This window comes from Antedon bifida, chromosome 7, assembly GCF_963402885.1.
Source record: "Antedon bifida chromosome 7, ecAntBifi1.1, whole genome shotgun sequence".
Classification (NCBI taxonomy): domain Eukaryota; kingdom Metazoa; phylum Echinodermata; class Crinoidea; order Comatulida; family Antedonidae; genus Antedon; species Antedon bifida.
In genome coordinates this window covers 4,408,539-4,431,094 of record NC_136232.1, presented here as the reverse complement: position 1 = coordinate 4,431,094, position 22,556 = coordinate 4,408,539, and the positions used below count along the sequence as shown (strand labels likewise).

At 30.6% G+C, this 22,556-nt stretch overlaps 1 protein-coding gene across 1 annotated transcript in view; it reads left to right on the top strand.

Annotated features, from left to right (window-relative positions):
• LOC144848688 (rho GTPase-activating protein 5-like) overlaps positions 1-22,556 on the top strand; it is an 80,963-nt gene that overhangs the window by 25,235 nt on the left and 33,172 nt on the right. The window contains exons 10-17 of the mRNA XM_078705534.1: positions 2,277-2,447; positions 3,343-3,597; positions 3,912-4,072; positions 4,543-4,669; positions 7,153-7,178; positions 7,789-7,962; positions 10,986-11,051; positions 15,118-15,177. Of these exons, the coding sequence (XP_078561660.1) occupies positions 2,277-2,447; positions 3,343-3,597; positions 3,912-4,072; positions 4,543-4,669; positions 7,153-7,178; positions 7,789-7,962; positions 10,986-11,051; positions 15,118-15,177 (1,040 nt within the window). The remainder of the gene's footprint in view (positions 1-2,276; positions 2,448-3,342; positions 3,598-3,911; positions 4,073-4,542; positions 4,670-7,152; positions 7,179-7,788; positions 7,963-10,985; positions 11,052-15,117; positions 15,178-22,556) is intronic.

Below are 22,556 nucleotides of genomic sequence, written 5' to 3'. Positions count from 1 at the left end.
ATGTAGTGTATTTGTAATTATGTAATTTGTTTAGAAAATTACAAAATGTATATTACTACTGTAGTTTTAAAACTTGGTTCCCACTAAGATGCAACGCAAGAATGTAAGTGGAACTCAAATAAGTTGATCAATCTCAAGCGATGGTTTATTAAAATTATTGCTTGTCCATTGGTCAACTCGCTTGCATTACTCTTTAATTATTATAGTCTTGCGTCCTTGTGGGAACATAGGTTTATGTATAACAACTTCACTCCCAAAGACCTATTTAAAAATTTGTAGAGCAGCTTATGTTTATGTTTGCCATGTGAACTGGATTGCCACTTTTCAGAAGGATTGAATGAATTCACTTATGGTTCCTTAGTAATTTTCCTCAATATTTAAAAAACTTCTGGTATTACTTTCCTCTTTTCAAATTAAAAAAAAACTAAACACAGGGCGATTTTCTAAATGATTGTTAAAAAACAAACAGGGATTGGTCAACCAGTGTTCTTGGTCCAAATGAGTCATCCATTCATAGAAGTATTTGATGAAGAAGTCTATCTCAGATTTTTGTTTAAAGACAAGCTTTGACTTTCGTTGGATAGAAACAACAACATTGTTAGTAATAGGCTTGAGATGTTTAATTATTAAATCTCAAAGTATCAGATGATTGTGTGAATGAATTAAAACATAGACTGCAAGTCTGCAGAAGAAAAAAATATATATTTTGTATTGTATAGTTACTGGCAAAGTTTTGTATTTTTCTTCAAAGAGATATAATTATGCAAATTATTGTTTCTGGAACATATAATATATCACATGATAATTTACACAGGACAGCACGTCTACTTATGTTTATCTTCTCCTTCCTTTAAGTCACTTAAGCATACAAAATAGGGGCGTGGATTCTCGCTTTTAACAAATCTGTCCGTCACTCCAACTCAAACTTAAGTTTCTTGTCTACATCACGTAGCCATTGCTTATTAATATGCTACATGATTCAAAGTCAAGTGATTGAGTTTACTGATCATAAGAAATTTATTCTCACATTATTTACCCCCACGCACACATTCTTTTTCGATTAATGTCTTGATACCAAGATGTCGTCAGGCAATTAGGTTATTATGTCAGTTGGCCAGTTTGACTGTACTCCATTTTTGTTACTTTCAATTAACTTTTACATTCCCCAGAATAAGAAATTATACCCCAAGATAAGAAATATTATAATGTAGGGGCATACATAAATCTTGGCAATACAGCATCCCAAGCTGTTGTTAAATTCAGACTCAGTCAACAGAATTTTATTGCAGGGGTGACCAGGGTAGCAGGATGTGGGTTCTGTCAATAAAACATTCATTTTCGCAAGATTTATAGGTTCTAATTGTTGCTTGATAATGTTCAGAAGCAAAGATGACTAAAAAAGTTGTACTGTAAAATTCCCATAGATAATGTTTTGTTGGAAGAAAATGTATTTGTACAAATAGGTTTTATTAAGGGATCTTTCTATAGAAAACTATTCTTCGAAAACATTTTGGTTAATAGTATTTTATTTTTTAAATAGATCATGTTGTATTATAGCCAAATTTTACTAAAAATAATACAGATTTATCAGTTTGGAGCTACACAGCTATGCCTGTCCAGTTTCAATCAACAAATACCTCTTTTTAAAAATTTATTTGTAGGAAGTAGAGAATAGTTAAAATTACCATTATTTATACATCTACTGGCTATTTACTCCCTAAAATGATTTAAGTTCTCAATAAACCCTTCCATCCCCGGTCATTCCCAAAATAATAAGTCACAGCCTCGCCTCTAGTTATGCAACAATTAATTCCTGTGGCGTCCTTTTTTGATTTGACAGTAACTATCAAATACAAATTCATGTCAGTTGTAAAGTCCTGTAATTTTTATGTCTCCAACAGAATTAAGATAAAGCCAATTAACTGGGGGTTTGACCTTCTGGCTTTTCTTGTAGACAGTGGTGTTACAGTCAATGCCTCTGACAGAATGGTTATCAATATAGTATTAGAAATGAATGACAGAGATGATGATACAATGCCACATCAATTTTAATATAACAAATTAAGATCCTACAGTAGAACCCCTCCTTTGGGATCCCTATTAAAGGGACATTGCCAAGGAAACAAGAAGTAATGTTTCAACACTACTTTAAACATATTCAGACATCCTTCTTTTTTCCTAAAGCATGTAGTCATGTGATGCCATTTCAACGAATCACATTGTCTGTTTTACATATCCTATGTAATATAATAATGTTTTATCTTTTATCCCTTCAGGCTTTCCAGTACAGAATTTGTAGACATGCCAAGAGATGAGTCTATGTTAATGAGAGGCAACAAGTTTCATGAAAAGCAAATACAACAGGCCATACGTGCAATTCTCACATCCACGCAACCACCAAACCCGCATGACGAAATCAATGGACACTGTCTCATGGAAACATTAACGTAATCGCCTTTCCTCTTTTCTCATTTTTTTTTTAGTGAAAGATCAAAATTTTTCTATTTTCACTCATTTTTGCTTTTTGAAAATATATCTTTCACCTCATGAAATTATTTGTACCATTGCACTCATAAACATTCATTTGTATAATATTTTAAATAATGTTCATTGTTAAGTCAAGTTATTTCTAAAGACAGTTTAAACTTAAACCACATTCACAGACAATGAATAACATAAAAATATAAAAAATTATGATTAATACATACAACAAAGTCTGCATTACATTATTGTTTGAATGTCTCTTATTTCAACATACCCCTCTGGTTCAATAAGATAACATTTTTTATGAAATATCTTACAATACTATCATGTCATTCTTACTATTATCAAGTTGTTGAAAGAAATTGTATAAAAACCTAACATCTGTAAATTGTTTTAAACTACGTTTAATATCTGTATCTCAAAATGCTGTTGAAAGAAAAGAGAATATATAGCATGCCAATTTTAATATCATAATCTGTACATACTGTTCTGGCTTCCTTTATTTTAACGAAATATAGAAACCAATGTAAAAAAACAATATACAAATTGTAATGTTGTTTTATATTTTCTGTTAAATCTTTCTGCATGGTAAATATATATTGAATATATTTCGGAAATTTAAAGCTATTCCAGAAAAAAAAAAAGCTTGGTTCACGCTTGGATGCATTACAACGTACAATGTAAGTGAACTGACCAATCACAAGGGACAGCTCTGACGATACATGCATCGTGATTGGTCAAATTTCTTGTGGCGCACTTACGCCCTTGCATTGTGTCCAAGTGGGAATCAAGATTTAATTCTTTTAAATGCGAGAATTTATTTTGTATGGTTTCATATATAAATTATTTTTCTTACAGAATCGGGTTATGTGTAATGTGCGGAGATGAACACACGGTCGAGAATATCTTAAGTCCGTTTATCAAGAACGATCTTTGTTATCGCACACCGCAAACAGATTACATATTTAATGTTGTAACGTATATTGACGATAAGAAGGCTAATGTTGAGATCCGAGCATCATCTTATCACGCAGCGGCTAAATATGCGGCACAGTGCAATGGTTTAATTCTTTTTTATTCACCGAAACGCAAGGGGTCATATGAAACAATGAAGTAAGTGTGTTTGTAAAGTGAATGTTGCTCATATGTTTGTGCCCAAAATCCCCTCCTGTCAATAAAAAAAAAAAAAAATAAATACAGTTTTCAGGGGAACAATATATTTTTAATTATAAAAATATAAACCCTTTACAACCACATTTATTTTCTGATTTTTCAGTTAAAAAAAATGGAGCACCCTACTACATTCTTCATAATCTAATAATTTTTTTCTACTCTAAACAAATGTCAGAATAAATGTCACAAATTCATGACAAGAAAAAGGTTTAAAAGCTTTTAAAACTGTATCATTTTTTACCCATTTTTATCAGGAACTTTGCTTCAAAACATGATGATCTGGCAATAAAAATTGTCGCCGTTTGTGACGGTGAAAAAGCGGTGCAACATTTTGAGCTTACAAGAACTGGGGAAGACTTTGCTTCGAAAATTGATGCAGGATTTATGATCACAGGAACAGACTTTGGAGCACAGAGTAAGTGATTTAAAAAATGTTATTTTCATGTTAGTGAGTGACATAATTGCTTGTAAAGGTAACAGAGGTCCCAGTATGAGTTCATAATCAGCACATAGGAGATGATCCTCTACTCTTTTTGAATAACATACAAAGTTTTTTATCGCACACATGTGAGGCATACTGGACCAACAGCTTTGTATACCGTCTGAAGGACAAGTCAAGTATCTTGTCTAAGAATCCAAACTAGGTCTCGAACCCATATCTCTCACATTCGAGACCGACATCTCTTACCAACGCTCTTCTTGATAATAAATGATAATAAAGTTTCATATTCAGAGTTAAAGTAAAATGTAATGGTAGATTTAAGAAGTTTTTGAATGTGGTACTATTGAGAGACACTTTGCTGTTTCTCTGGAATTATTTCTCTTGATTTTAATGTGAAAGGGTATTAGTTGTAAGTGTCTAACATGTATTATTTTTCTTCTAAGCTGAAGCATTTACTCCATTCTTCCATGAGGTGATGATGCATAAAAATGATTCAGAGGATTCAGACACAGGCTCAGAACCAGAGATTGATACTATGCAACACCGAGCTCAGTTACCTACGCCTGACAGGTACAGTATAATACTTGAATATCAATTAATTATACAGTCAACTCTCCCAATACTGGATTCTCTGAAAACCAGAAACTTTCCCAAAACCAAACTTTTCTTGAGGTCCAAAAATATATACAAGACTATATAATATTTGGAGAGTTGACTGCTATCTAGCTGGAAAGATAGCCAAAGGGTTAAATTCGGAACATAAGTTTAAGTTGTTTATAGCAAGACTACAACAGAATGTCCCTTTATGTATATTTAAGAGAATTAATAAAATAAGTATCTGTTTTTTTTGGGTGTTTTTTTTCTGGTTTCAGTTTTATAATGTATATATTAATAATAGACCCTGAAAATTTGGTTGAAGGGGAATTAAAAGAAACCAGAGATATACCTTCAATAGCAAAAAGCAATTCTTTATCCGTTATCCCTCTTTTGCTTTTTTGTGGAGATACCTTTATTTTTGCTTCTACTGCTTTCATCAACTTCATTAGATTATCAACTGTCAAATAAATTTAAATCTAAATATCTACATATCAAGGACACATGTTTATTCATATGAATACATTTATTTGATGGACTTTTCAACATATTTTTAATAATTTATGATTAAATTTAATTTTAGATTTGTTGATAAATTATTCACCTTATATAATCAAATTAACTTAACTGATAGCATCTGAACAGATCGGTTCATGATAAATTTTATAAATATTATTTTTATGTGATAGACATTCTAAAACATTTTTGATATGTTGAATCAGTTACATTGATTGATGCTTGACTTGAATCAAATTACCTACATTGATAAAATAAATCTATTTGAAACAGTTAAGTTTATGAGAGATTTATAACTTAAAACAGCCTGAACCTAAGTATCATACAGCCTTGAAATAGGTCTTATATTATTTATTATATAGCGGAATATAAGTATCATAATAACTACCTGTAGGTGGTCTGATTTCTACGGGGCGAATAACCATCTGCATTGTGTTTGTTGGAAATCTTTCTTCTCTATTGATTTCTTTTTATATAATATTGCTAGCAATAAAATGTCCATACTCCTTTTCCTATTGGAGAATTTGTGACTTTAGAAGATTTTTAGCATGATTTTCAGGATCAAACTACCCATGATTCTCGTTTTCCCCTCTTCCAACCTTTTTGCCCCATTGTTGCAAAAACAAATTTCTAAAAATTTTCATGGAAATACAAAATTGGAGCTAACCCAATCTTGTATTCAAGGTAGATATCAACACACTTCAATACTTAATTACGATACTGTGTTGCTGAAAGGGGTAGGCCTAAAATAAAATTGACATTTAAATGTAGAACTTAAGAAAAATGTGGTTATGCACTAATGCATTTCCCAGGCACTATTATTTCAGTAGTGCCCTGGAAACTAATTAGTGTTACTAATTGCTTATAACGTCGTTTACCTGTAAATTTTATTTTTACAAAAAAATAATTTTACTTTAAAAAGACAATGGACAAAGTTATTTCCTGTTACTCACTGCTCCCCTTCAAGTTTATCTCCAACCATTTATTTTAAATATGTCCCATCATATTAAAAGAAGGAAATGACATCAGAGGCCATGGTCTGGTTTGTTTTTATTTCATGTAATACCTTTGAAAACAGTCCTTGAGGCCTAAAAGTCACAGGATGTAATAGCCGAGGGGTGGTTGATGGGGGCCTAACACCCTTTATTAGGGCTTTCTGTCCTTGACTTTGAATTGAAAAGATACAAACACCTAGTTTTACATTGAACTGGTCAAAGCTGTCTTGATGACCCATATATTGAATCATGATTTTTGATTTTTTTTTTTTTGGAATACCTTTTAAAAATTAATGCTAATAATAATATTGATAACTTACTATTTTAACTTTGTATGAGACAAAGCACTATAATTTTTACTTGGGTGAATAAAGTTATCTTATCTAATCTAACAAAATGCTCATTGCATTTGGACAGCAGATAAATTGAATTCAAATAAAATATGAAATAAAATGCTATTTAAACAATAATTTAATGATGAATTAAGTGTTTGTGAATATTAGAAACCTCCCTTTTGGTCATCCATGAAACGAATGACTGGCAATATGCGAGTTGTAACCAGTATTGTATTCAAATGAATGTAATTAAACATTTTGATTTAATATATTATTTTTTTTGTTACTGTGCAAATATAACAGTTAATTTGCCAAACCCCTATTTAGGGGACACTTTCCCTTAATATGAGGCCAATCCTATTCAGGGGACACTGAGATCAAAGGAAGACGTTGTTAAGCCCGGAAGGTGTCTCCTTAATAGGAGTTCTACTCTAATACATTTTTGGTTTATAAATTTACCAAACATACACATTGAACCAGATTTAAAAATGTAGTTTAACAATATTTTACAGAAACATTATTTATTAAATTAAGGGCTTAAACAACAGTAATACTTTTTGTTAATTTTGTATAAAATTTGTATAATCAATTTTATGATTTTTTTTCTCCTCAGTGATGGCAGGAGAAATCTTGGCTCAAGTAAGTTAATCACCAGTTATTTATACCTTATAAATAACATATTGATATTATTTTCCTTTTTTTTTATATTGATATATTTTTTATCCTTGTTTGAAAATGATGCATATTGTATATAAAAATTGTGAATTATTTTTCAGATTTTATGACTATTCATTTTTGTTACTATTATTATGTGCAATATTTTGAGTATGATTTTTATAGCATTTCAGGACCATTTAAATAAATATTTGATGAGGTAGCACATAGATATGAGAGCTTGTATACGAACATTAGCATTTGTTTCTCTCTTTAAATACCTATTTTATGACTTTTTCATAATCGTACACTATCAGATTACAATATAATTTTCAATATCTTATGGTTAGGCTGTTTTTTTGTTGGATTTTAACATTAATTTGATATCGTGTGGTTGCCGTTTTTAATTAATTTAATATACAGTAGAACCCCTAATAAATTGTCCTCTTAAAAGGGAGGGAATATTTATTGTTAAATAATATATTGTCCCTTGTTTGTTTCACGGGAAAGTCCTCTCAGGAGGAGGGGTTCTACTGTGTTTACTTAATATTCTAAAACAATAAGCATGTTTGTATACTCACATTTACACTCAAAGTTGAAGAGAATTCTACTGTTACCACACGAGAATCTGACTCCGATGTCATAGAAGGCAAAGATGACGTATTTGAAAAAGATGACGAAGAGAAGAAAAGAAAGTTTAAATTTCTTTTGGATCGGGAACCGAATAAAACTCATTCAGATTTCATGGAAAGACTTAGGAAGTGGGAAGGTATTCCGACAGAAGTTTTTTTGTTCTCATTCCGGCTTTTCTGTTTTTCCGTTGGGATTTTTCGCTACATCAATTTGTGTTTGTCCAGCTTATGTTCATTTTAATTCTTTTATTCTCTTTCTCATTCATTGATTGAATGCAACATTCATAACATCATGTTTATTTTGTTTTAGAATTAGAACTTAATTATGTCATTAAAACATGTTTTATTTATTATTTTAAATATCAAAGTATGATCTATTACAGTAGAACCCTCTATGAAGGGGACACCTGTGGGGAACCAAACAAAATGTCACCTTTATAGGGATGGCCATGAATAGGGGTTTCCCCTTAGTAATAGGAGTTTCCACCTAAATATAGGCCATAGTATAGTAATAATAATAATATATAGTAATATATTACCCTGTTTCTTTCACTTGATTCCCTAGTAGAGGTGTCCTCTGAATAGAGGTGTCACAAAGCAGAAGGTGCTACTGTAATTGATACAACATACATTGAACCAACCATATGAACCGAAGAGCTATGCTTTCATTGCTTTTTATCACAAATATGTTCCAATTCATAAATAAAATTTTTCATTTAAAACCACCTCCCACCCCCAAAAAAAAAAACCAAACTTGGCACCTACACATATTCTATTTTACTTGATTTAAAATTAACATTTGCTTTTCAAATTTAAGATCGAGTAAATTTTTTTATTCATTAATAAATCATTAATGAAATTAAAAGTTCCTTTGATGCTGATTTTTAGTAAGCATTATTAACATATTAATATGCTAATTAGTTTGTATTTGAGCTAATGAATGTTTTAACAATTGTTAAATGTTATCAATCTAATTAATTGCTATTAATAAGCTTTCACTAACTTTATAAAAATAAAATTTTCAGGGTTTGTACAGATCATTGAAAACCTGGAAAATCATGGAATTTTATGAAAATATTGTTCTAGAAAAATTTGGCTTTTATTAACAATGTATGGATAAAACGTAATGAGGACAATTTGCTTTGTTTGTTGAACATCATTTTATACAATTATTATCTTTTATTATATTATTTTAATCTGTAAAAAGTAGAACTGTTGTAAAAGCATGGACTTGTTTAGAAAGGTCATGGGAATTAATTCTTGAAAATCTATGGAACCTATTTTTCTAATATAATAGTTTAAACCACAGTCAGGATATTAATTATTATTGTTATTTATTTATTTATTGTTTTATTCATATTTGTTTTTACTTGATGCAGTAATGAGAGGAATATATAATTTTATTATATATTTTCAATATATACCAAAATCAACCAACTTTCTCGGAAAGATAAACATCCGTCATTATGACTCATTGTTATTTTGTGCTTCCGTAACATCCCCTCTCCTACTATGTTCGCCTCGATTCCCTCATCGTCGTTTGGTGGCTCTGCTTTTGATCACAAGAATCGTCACCCCTCTTGAAATCCGAGTCGGAAAGTCTGTTGTTTTAAACTAGTAAAAATGATTCAAACATAAAAGTCAGATTTGCTTCCAGACTTCTGACGTTTGTATTATATGAGAAAGACAGTTTGGATTTTTGCCTAAATTCTGTCCTTTTTTAAAACCCATTTTATGACCACACATATTGTGCTGATCAAAAACAAAACATACTGTCATTACCGTATACACATTCCCACTATGCGTCATAGTCATTTTTGGGTTGGTTTTTTACCCTGGGAATTCAATGTATTAATATTATGTCCATCTTAATGAATGAGACATTGTGTAGCATTCCTTTTCTAAGGAATGCTCATATATGTTATATCCTGTGCTGGTGAACATTCCTTGTACTTGTTGACAGATATCCCACAGTGCATCAGTAACAAAAAATAATCACATAAAATCATAAAATGTTCTCCCCATTAATAGATAGACAATTCTAAATAAACCATAGTACTGGTTCTAAATGATGATGTGTTGGTCATTTTTTAAAGGGCAGAATCATTTTCAGCCACTGTTAAACCCCATTACCAAAATGCAAGGAAATATGATATGATATGATCTATCTGTCTCTCTGTCAAAATCAATCTTTGATTCTCTTTAATTTATATGAATATCCATTGCCTTGTGTTATCATTGGTTATCATTGCCTATGTGTTAATTAGTGTAATCTAATTGGTTTTAAATTCAAAAGAACTGTCCACTTTTTGCCTTGTTTGCTTTTTCAAGTATACTATTGGTATTTACAATCTGGTCTAACGCACCATCAGTATTGTTGAGGGCACTGTTTTCATTACGTCATTCACTATGGGGATTAATTGAGTTTAGTTTAGTTTTGATGTAAATGTACTTATTTTTTAATACAAAATTTTACCATTATACATTAATCATATTTTTATTCCATTTTTAACTTTTTTGATAAGAAAATCTGGTTGTAAATTTTGCCCGCTGTGTATAAACTTGGTGGTCTAGAGATTTGACCCTGGTTTTCTGAGTTCCACGCAAAACAATGAAGTATTTTGTAATCATTGTAGTGTTACAATACATGTCATTTAAAAATAAAATTTACAACCAATTTTCTTATTACTAAAATGTTTCATTTATTACCTTCGTCATTATTAATGCAAGAATTGTCATTATTCTCTACCGTAATTGTGTTCAACATTAATGATAATTAATTGCTTTGGTTAATTAATATAGCCTACCTAATAAAACAGTAAAATCTAATATTTGTTCACATATTCATATTTATTTTATTTTTATATAGTAATTTTTATTTAAAAAAATCATGATTAATCCATGTAAATAATGTTGGTTCTCTTTTGACAGTACTTGTAATCCTCGTTTAATTTTAAAAATCTCTCTTAATCCATAATTAATCTGTTAGGTCTAATAATCTCTTTCTGTCTCTTTCTTGTCTCTACGTAGAATTTTTAAGTTATACTACCCAATTTTTCATGTCAAACAAATATATTTGTCTAAGAAACTATTAGTATTGTGGAATTTTATTTTGATAAATTATTAATTTTGTTTGCATGTTTTTCTTCCTCAATACCAGCAGATCCTTCAGATTTAGAAAACTTGTATCCAAATAGACCAGCAAGGAATGAGACAAGGACCCCAGGTATACCTTAAAATCTGACTAAAACAATATTTTAGAAGTAGATCTAATCACAATATGCAGGGATGTACATAAGGGTAGTTGGCAAACATGAAGGCGGGGTGACAGTATTTAAAAGCAGTATGAAACCTTTTTCCACTAGGCTAGATTACTGTATGGCTGAGTATAGTCTGAGGTCGAGGCCTAAGTACAAAATTCTGTGAAAATTAGAATGATTAATTATACTTGGATCGCATTAGCAATGGATTTTAAAGTCCTGTCTCTGAATTTAGCCTAAATTATAAAGGGTGGGATTATATTCGTACAAAGGATTTAAGCATTGGTATACACATACATGCTTTATTTCCGTCTCTTAATAAAAATGCTGTCTGTAGGGTGGGGTGTATAACATGAATTTGCCACATCTTTTAAACTACATCCCTGCATATCAGTCCCATTGTGTACTAGTAATTTAGAATCCCTTTGTTTTTTGTAAAATTGTTTTGTTTTTAATAGCCTGAATAGAATACAACTTACAGTGTGTGTTATAGTAGTGCATTTAGAAAACCTTCTCTTTTCAATTGTATTGTTTTTATTAACCTAGACTACAACTTACAGTGTGTATATAGAAATAGTGTATTTACTGTAGAATACCTTCCTATTTAATTGTATTGTTTTTATTAACCTGACTAGTGCTACAACTGACATTGTATAGTATAGTGCTTTTGTAACACCTTCCTTTTACATTATTTTTCTGTTTTTTAATAACCCGTAATACCCATTGTATTGATAATAATTTAAGTAGAGCTAATTATGGACATGTATATGCCAATAGTCTAGCTTTCGCTTAGAATTCTTTCATTCACCCATGCTTGCTGTGTATATAAGTATTCAATATTTCCATGTACTGATAGTTGCTCTATATTACCAGCTGAAAATGTTATGTTTTGTTTGTCTGTCATTGACCCCTTGTTCTAAGTTACTGCTATTTTTGTACCCCTTAGCTTCATACATATTATTTTCTACTTATGTGCGTGATACGATTGCGATATTATTACACGATAATATGGATTGAAAGTACACTAATATGTTCTACAATGAAATACATGTGATACTGATTGCCATATATGCCACATACTACAATGGAATACACAACATTTTATATTTTAATGTAATATAGTTTTACCATATTATATCCTTTAGATTTATAAATGTGATTGTTTCATTCATCTCAACTTTCTTGATAATTACGTGTCACCTTCCACTCCACTAAAATGCATTTTCTCTCATTTTTATTTGGATCCGTCTATTATTCCTGACAGTAACCCTTTGTCTAGCTGCTCCGTATCTTATGATAAACTAATTCTAATGGTAATTCCTAGTATAGCCATGTCAAAGGAAGGCCATTCAACTACAGTAGGATGTTGACGTAATACAGTCTAGAAATGGAATATTATATAATAAATGATTACGTCACTCTTATCCCTCAGGAAGGTGACATTGCGAATAAAAAAATAAACAATTAAATTGGACTTAATCTGAAAAGCTAAATATAGTAAGAAATTTCTTTTCAACGAATAAACAACTTTGACTGGGTAACTTAGTGATCCTATCCCAAGGCAAAGTAGGGGGGAATAGTATATACAGTAGTTAATCCTATGGTATCGTTAGAATAACCAATTAGGTAGCATACAGTGTTATTAAAATCCTTTACAGACAGAAAATTTGATTAGAAATTTGAATTCAATTGCAATACTGCCCTCTATCATTTGCACAAGTTTTCTGATAAAGAAATATTTAAGAGTCTTTGAACTCCCATCTCATCTGGAAATCATGAGAGGCAGCCGATTTTTGGGTGGTTTTTTTAGAATGCATTGAAGGATTCATTAAAACTAATTAAGTGGCGTTATCATACATTTGAAATTGTTAAAATCAGTGACTAACATTTAGAAAACAATAAGAGAATGCACACTTCAATTATTCTTAAGGAATAAAATATGATTGATTTTGACATGATATGAAGAGTTACGCATGAAAAGTCATAAACAAAAAAAAATTTAAAAAATATAATATGTATTTTGAAAGCTGACTTAATATGATAATAACTACTGTTTGATTTGATTGCATTTATCAGGCTAAGACAAATAGCTTTGCCTTTGTGTATATTTATTCTTGTATTCCCAAGACATGATCTCATTCCACAGGAGTAATATGAAATAGAATGAATTGCCAATGAGTAAACTTAGTTAGTTTTAACAACTGAAATTCAATTGAACAGTTATCAAATGTTAACATTATTTAATACTAGGCATAATATACATAGTAATGTCAATATATTTTTTGAATATTATTTTTTGAATATTAACTAGAAATGAATAAGGGTTTATTATCCAGATGTCTAATAAACTACTCCCTTTTGACAACTGAAATGAAATGATATCTGTTTGTGAGGCTATATATATTTCCAATTAAAAAAATTCCGTCACTGCTTGTCTTGACAATTATTTGATCAGTTTTAGCTTATTGTTTGAATTCAAAATGGTAATATTTTTGTTTGTGCTAGGAAATGTCCTCATTGATTGTAAAACTTTGGATTAATAATATTATTATTCCATGGATCAACTATCACTGTAGGGGTTGTGTTGTATGGTTTTAATTAAAATACAGTAGTAGTTTAAGAGGACACCATTGCAGGGATGTACATAAGGGTAGTTGGCAAACATGAAGGCGGGGTGACAGTATTTAAAAGCAGTATGAAGCCTTTTTCCACTAGATTACTGTATGGCCGAGTATAGTGTGAGGGAATTGTATGGTTTTAATTAAAATACAGTAGTTCTCCTTTTAAGAGGACACCATTGGGACCCATCAAAGTGTCCCCTATATAGGGGTGTCCCCTGAATAGGGATTGTATTGAAACTGATATTGCACATTGTTTGTTTCATGGCAAATTGTTCCATTAATATCGGTGTCTCCTGAATAGGGGTCTCCCAAAGGGTTTTACTATAGTTATTTTTTAATCAACAAGCAGTTTTGTTGTTTCTTTATTAATTATAACTTTAAAGCACGCTAAAAATTCCATTTGCTTACAAAGTCATTAATTGTTATTAACTTATTAAAAATGCTTGACAATTTTCTTTATATTTGCACAAAGCAGCTTTTTGCAAGATCACAAAAATTATCAATATTTTTAACTTTGTTATTTCTACCATACCAATGCAAAGGCTGACTTAAAAGTAATAATATGCAAATGAGTTTGATATCATTAATTAATTTAAGTTTTAATTTACAGTTTAAAACATTACAGTATGTATAGTAACCTAACTATTTAAAGTGATTTACTTTTGTTCTGTGTTCATGTTGGTTTTTGTTTACAATGCCGAAATAAATTATGATATATATGATTGATATGAATTATTTAGAAAAGCTATAATCTCTAGCTGCCAAATTATTAAAAAAGATTGTAGGATTTATTTGTCATTTATGTAGTTGTAGTGGTTAATAGGCCATCAGTAATAGACCAAAAAAAACATACCACAAATCCTAACAGCCTCTATCGAATGACCACATCTAATCTTTTGTGGAACCGGTTAAGATCCTAATTCCTATATGTATGCAATCATAATAAATATAACATAGGCAAAGAAGGTTAGAAATCGAACTAGGTGACAGGACAATTAAAATGATCGAAATACGGAAACCAAACAATGGTTGCCGTTTCTGTCTGAAGTTTCTTTTGAGTATGTTGTTTTACATTTAGGCTTAGTGAGTATATTGGCGCACTGTGCTTAGGCATAATTGAGCAGAGTCGAGAATTTCAATCCGGCACATCTGATTAACCGAGGCATAATTTTTTTTTTTTTCGTTTAATAGGTTGGATACATTTTGACCCTTTTAAACAATCTTTTATGCTATATAATAATACAACCCCATATAATGGTGCTATTAACTTTTTTTCTTTTACTTAAAAAACAATATATATGCTTATTATGCTGTATTTAGCAACATGTATTATTACATGTATATTAAAATTGCTTGTAAAAATGCTTTTCTTTCCTCTCATGCTTGCACGGCTTATCATTATTTCTTACAGAAAATATATACGCTACAGTTACGAAGCCTAAAAAACTATGGTCACCCTTTTCTAGAAATGGTACGTGCCAAAATCATTTATCACTTTTAGAAAAATTCTCGGGTAATGTATTGCCGTCTTTAACAACATTTGCCTTTTTTTGCTGTGAAATTTGTAAAATTGTATATATAGCTATATCTTTTATCAAAAGCATTTTTTATATATATTTTATAATGTGTATATTTTATATTGCAAATTATGTCAATTGCATGCACTTATTTATAATTGCTGTTTTTATATTATCAAATGTTATATTCGTGAATTATTTTGTTTGTTACCTGTGTATTTTTTGTAAATGTTTAGTCATAGTGTTAATTGTATTTTTTAATGACAAAATCCCATCTATGTTTTCAGTAGTGTATTTTGCTTGTTTGTAGACTTTGAAAAAGAAGTCAAATGTAGATTTCAAATATTATTGATATATTCCGTTCCAGCCACCAATAACACCAACTTCTACTTTAAAGGGGCACAGATGTTACATTCTTAAGTGTTTTTCTTTTGCCTCAGTATAAACTTCCTCATTTTCTATCTAGCTACCCACACAGAGTATCCACTTAAAGGGTACTACTTCAGATGTCTTTTCCCCTCAACCCATTGTAAACTTCCTCACTTGTTTCACAAGTCAAACACCCAGTAAATCACGTGGAAGGAAGAACATCCTACTAAAAATGAGCTATTTGCACATTTCTACAGTCGGCCTGCTTTCTGTGGTGGTTGTATTATTCACTTCTTTCATTTAGTTTGATGGCATTTTAAAAAAATGATACAATTTAAAATCTAAAAATCCATAAAGATAGAAAAATAGAACTTCAGATCTGATTTAATATTTACTGTGTTGTGTTTTTTAAGAATTAGGAAACCAACTCACATGTTTCCCTATGTCATGGGGTAATGCCAATCAATGACAGAATTAGTTCCCAATAAGATCATTATTTCCTAGGAGCAAATACTAAAAACAGAATACAGGCCAATTTACAGACAAACGATAACGGTAATAAAAATATAGAATCTATGTTATTCCTTATGGCCATGTACTCAAAGCATGGAGCGGACGGGCTGCTGAGGATAGATACAGATTCTACATAGATACAGATTCTACTTACCGTTACCTTCTGTTCTTTTACTCCATGTATAGAGCATAGATCTGTAAATATATTGGCATGCCAGTCTATAACAAATCTTTTTATTTATTTATTGAAAACTATGTAGTGTCTAAAGCTCTGTATACACTATCAAATTATATGCGACAAAAAAATGTGATATGGACATGCTGATGTCTTATCACTACCATATTTGAGTTTATCACTACCATATTTGGGCACATCACACAAACTAGTTTAAGTTTGCTGTAGGCAATGCCACATGCTGTGGATATTATATAAAGATTGAAAACTAAAACATAAAATCATCCTTCCGTTTAGTATTCTGTAATTTGTACTTTAATTTATTGAGGTTAAATTGATATACTTAGATAAACTGTTATTTTACAATTTAGTTGTTTTGGTAGGGATTACTATTTTGCCTTAGGTTTATCACTCAGTTTGCGGATGTCTGGTAGAAAGGGAAATATGGAGCCACATAATGAGTTTATCTTTATTTTTTTTACATACCAACTTGGAAGTTATTGCATATCAGATCAGAACGGCAATTAAAGTTTATTTGATTTTTAAAGAAATATCTGTTGAGTCATTTAGATTCTAACCAACTAGGTATAAATTTTTAGTAAATAATAAAAAAATTTTATTTATTCAGTTATTTGTAACCTAACCCTGTTTGACTGTCTGATGCAGAAAGTTTGATCTGTTAATAATTTTAATGGTTTATTAAATATCTAGGTAATATTGTTTCACCTTTATGACCATCTCTCATTTCCAAATGACATAAATGTCAGTATAGTTAGTTATTGTCAATTTAGGTATATGCCGTCATATGGCCTAAGAATTCTAACACAGATAAGCAACAATACTTCACAAGCTGCACCTTACACAAATTATTAGATCCAAAATTATTTTTAAAATAGTGCAAAATATCATGCAACAACAATAATTCATATATGATACGAACCCAGGACTTTCATTTTCTGTAAATATAAGTCTCATACTGTAATTACGGAACAAAATATGGAATAATAAAATTTTTTTTTTTTAATGTTTAAAATGATATAAAACGTATATCGGGAAAACACTTACAAACCTAGAAAATCAAATTCAAATGTTTATCTCAGAATGTCATTTGAACATTACTGACTTCTATCATTCTTGTCTTACCATTTGCCTGTTCTAAACATACGTATAGAGTATGATATGTCTCGACAAAATGCATTAACAATATTAGGAAAAAATAATTTATATTAAGAAAAAGTACATGATTGGCAAGTGGAACTGATTTAATTTATATTGACATTTAAAGTTAAGTAAGCCAATCATTAATGCTTAGATATCGGACGCTTTGATTGGCTATTAAAGGAAGAGCATTTTGACCGACTTTTGAAACTGTCAAAGAATATAAAGATTATTAATTTTGATGGAGTCATGGAGAAAAAAAATTAAGATAATTATGAAATTTATAAATGTTAAATTCTAACCGGTATTAACTAGAATCACATGTTGTAACAAAACTAATTTTCCCACAATTTAATAACAAATAAATGTTTATAATTATTGTACCCTAAAGATTGTATGTTTTATACCCTAAAAGGACAGGAAATCATGATATTTAAATATACATTGAAGTAAATTGAACATTTCCAACCTATTTAATGATTTAAATATTAAGATGAAAATAATGATTATTAAATTGATATACAAAGCTATTGTTGTTATTGTTACAATAGCACCCCTTTCAGGACTCAACAGTGTCTCATTATTAGTGGTGTAAAATTGGTGCCCCTGAATAGAGATTGATCATAGTGTTTTATGTTGCCCCTCAAAAAACACAAAAAACAAAAATGTGTGAGTATCCCATGAATAGGAGTCTCCCCTGGATAGTGATGTTCCCTGAATAGCGGTGTCCTCTGAATAGTGGAGTGGTGTCCCCTGAATTGAGGTGTCCCTGAATTGAGGTGTCCCTGAATACAGATGTCCTCTGAATAGGAGTTCGGTAACTAAAAAAGAATTTCAGTAGTTCATTCATTCATAAGTAAATTACAGCATGATCAGATTCATTAATTAATCTATAAATGTACCAAATGTCCTTGGAATTAACGTGTCATTCATTAAAAAGTTAAACAGTAGCAAATATTACTAATTACTATATTCTATAAACAAATCTTATCTCGGTCATGCTACACAAGCCGATAATAGGAAGTTAATAAAGAGACCAACAAGAAATGAACAGAAGTGGAAACCCAAGAAAGCAAGACAAGTTGTCAAAATAAATTAAGATTTCTTTGGTAATACTTTCTATGATTGCTTGCATCCATTTAATTAATTTACATTCTAAATAAAAATTATAATTGTGTATTATTCGCATATGGTTACACCCTTCCTCTCTGCCTCATGTTTAACTCGATTCCTCGATTCGTGGTTTGATGGCTTCTATTCAATGACTGCCAGCAGAACAAAACAATTAAACTCATTGAATTTTGTGATTTGAGAAGGAAACGTGAATTAAACACTTTGGTTGTTGATTTGGTAATTTCCTTGTTACAATTGTAACTTGGCAGATATTTGCTGTACACAATTTATTTTTGTTTTTTATTCAGTACAACCAATTATGACGGTAAAGACCCCCTTCCCCAATCGAATACTCTACAGCTCACTATGTCGGTCGGTTGGTCGGTCGGTAAACACTAAGTTGAGCACGCGACTGCAGCCATGTATATGGCCTTGTTTTATTTCATGTGATTTGAAAAAAGAAACATCTCCAAAAGTAATGTTTGGATATTTTAAAAAAAGTATCTAATATTTAAAATGTAAACTATAGATTTTGAATTATGGGAAAAAATAGGTCCGAGAGTTGGCAACAGACAAGCAACGACCCGTGTGAAATGCACTATATACTTTATTAATATTTAATTAAATTTTATATCATTAATTTAATCAAATTGGATAATAATTAATATTTAAACGAGTGAAAGAATAACAAATAATTAAAAATTAATTAAAATGAAAATGAAGAAAGATTATTCAGCAGGTTTTAGTATATTTACAAACATTTTAAATGAAAGTAATTAATCAGTTTAATGAATGAAATTAAAGATGGTCTTGTTGAAGGTTAGCGTAAGGATGTGGCATGTAAATAGGAAACTTAGTAAGCTGGGCGGGTACTGGATGGTGTAGACGGCCAACTTAGTAAGCTGGGCGGATACTGGATGGTGTAGACGGCCAACTTAGTAAACTGGGCAGGTACTGGATGATGTAGACGGCCAACTTAGTAAGCTGGGCTGGTACTGGATGGTGTAGATGGCCTGGCAGTTAGACGACTGGTCTCAATGTTCATATTGATGGATCCACAATTAGAAAACAAAGTGTATAAATAGTCCACATTATGATAAAATTACACAATTTCAAACACAATTTTGTTAAACCTCCTGAAATCCCCAATGTGGGGATTGATAAGTTACTTGCTTGTCCTTCAACCCAAAAGCTGAAAAAAGTAAGACAAACCAATCTACTATAAATTTAGGGGGATAAATTAATTTAGGAAAATAATTTATTATTTCCTAAAATATATTTGGTTGCCCAACATTTAGTTTTCTTGCATTTTCTTTCTCTAGCCATGAGTTATCTATTTTTGTTCTATTCTCCACCAACACTGTCTTTCTCCCCCTTTTTAAAGTTTATCACCATTAGGCCATAAGCAGTAGCTCAAAAGATGCCTAGAACATGGATTTCGTTCCCACCTCTTGGATCTACATTTTGAAAGTTGATATTGTGAAATGAATATGTTACACATACTATATCAAAAGTTCTCCATGAAATACTTGTACACTTTTGAGCAATGGCCTCTCAAAGGTACCCCACTACTGCAAAAAAGGCACTTTTTGAGGTCTGGAGGTACTTTTATGGGCCAATATCTTTAAAAGTCTTTGTCCAAATGCAATTGTCTTTTCTCTGTGAGTAGTCCAGTATATTGTGAACACTTTTCCAAAATTTTAAATTTTAAAAATAAGTATTTTGTATGTGAGGAAAACTGAAAAATTACAATTATTTAGTTGTAATTGCACTTTTCAAGATTTTTAAGACACAATATCTTCGTAACTAATTGACATACCATATTTATATTTTTTTCCCAACTATTTGAGAGGGTTGTTAAACAAGATTCAAAGTTTCAACTTGTCAGCTTCAGGAAGTTTTTATTTATGAAGATGCAAAAACTGAGATTTGGCCAATTTTAATATCTTTTAGTCGTTTTTTGAGCAGTTATATCTTAATAATCAACTCTCACTATGTATTTATATTCATGCAATGGGTATCCTAGTGAGTTAGTGACACACAAGTGAAGTTTCAACGCAAAAGAAATTATTATGCAATAATATGATTGTAACTTACATTGCATTTTTTTTGTTTTTAGTGCCAATTTTGTGTGAACTCGACTCAAACCATAAAAGGCGCCTGCATAAATACTATGCCTTTTCTGTACAACTACCCGAGAGGGTTGATAAACAACCTTTTCAAACCAGCTTGATGATTTTTTTTATATAGGAAGATGCACTGCACCAGCTGAGAATTTGCTAATTTTATAGATAATTTTGATGTTTTATTTGTTTTTGAGGAGTACGTCGTAAGCCTACATGATTTCTTAGAAAGTGACTTGCCATAATAATATGGGTATGCTAGTAGGTTAGTGACACCCGAGTAAATTTTCAACACAAACAATAAATGATTATGCAATAACTTATTTATTGGAACTTAAATATTGCATTTTTTAGGAGTTTTTAGTGCCAATTTAGGCCAGGAGCTTCCATAAAAACAACCCATTTTTTTCTGAAACATCAGATAAGTAGGCCTGCCAGCCCATTTTTACTGTTGTTATATTGATAACATGAATGTAACTCTTGTGGAGAGAATTATTATTGTTGATTATCAACAATAATAATATGAACTGGACATATACACACAATATACAACAAATACCTTGTGTACATGTACCTCATGGTACATGTATTTTCATTTATTTTTTTTTTGTTTCTTTTGGATTTGTGTTTTTTTACAACCCTACATGTTGCCCAATATACAATGTATATAATCCTACTCTTCTCTAGATACGTTGTACCAGCAAAACTAGTAGTCAATTAGAAAAGTTGTCAATTTCAGGTGCGGCATGGCCAGTGTACAATGGAAATACCAAATATACTTTAACTAATTAATAAGTAATAATTACTATGTGCAATATCCTTCATATACAGTATGTACATACTACGTTGTAGGTAGGTACAATTAAACAGAGATTCAGCAACATTTGCAGTAAGTATTTTACATTCAGCCAGTTGATGTTTGTGAAGTTTTTGAAAAATTCAAGATGACGACAATTGTTTTGAAGCTGGTATCATTTCTGTAACAAATAATCAAGAATAGATTATCTAATTTATATCGATTACTTAATATTTTAGTTAAACTGAATATTATTAAATTACAATGAATCTTTTTGGTTTTATATTTAAAAACATTCTCAACTTTACTTACTCTACCACACACTTTACATTACTATATAGTGTTTATTGACAATGCAACCTGATATATAAAACATTTTTAAAGTAATGGATGTTTTTCAGCTATTTTTTGCATTCATTACTATTTTTAACTTTCATTACTAATTTTACTACTATTGTACATAATTATAACAAAACATAAATCATTTGGCATTTCTCATCTCTACATTAAAAAAGGATCCAAAACTTACCAGAATCAGTGAACGTGTTCAGCATTTTTGTGCCTCCTTTCCACCAGACAACCTAGACATAAATTGAAATAAATTGAATTGAAAAGATACAGTTGAAATGAAATAAATTATTTTAAATTAAAATTAAGAATTTATAAATAAAAATAATACCGGGCTGATGTATGAATACTAGGCCTAGGCCTAGTCCTCTGACCAGACCAGGCCATCAAAATGAATGCATAATACTAAATAGGATAGCCTATGCCTAGGTACAGTATAGGGAAAGTCTGCTTACTAGGCCAGACCAAATTAATTATTTCAAACAATTGATATATTAATTTGAATGTGTATTTATTGTATTTGCTCAAAATGTACTAAAATTATGCTATCCTCACCTGTGTCTTTGTATTCAGTTTGTCCTAACTATACTGTGCTGCTGCTGGGCCTACCTAGCCTATGCTAGTATACACCTCCAAGACCTAGGCTAGTGTGCTACCTTAAGCCTTTAGGCTAGGCCTAGAGCCTAAAGACGTAGGTAGCTAGGCTAGCCTTTCTGTACGAATATTATTAATAGCACA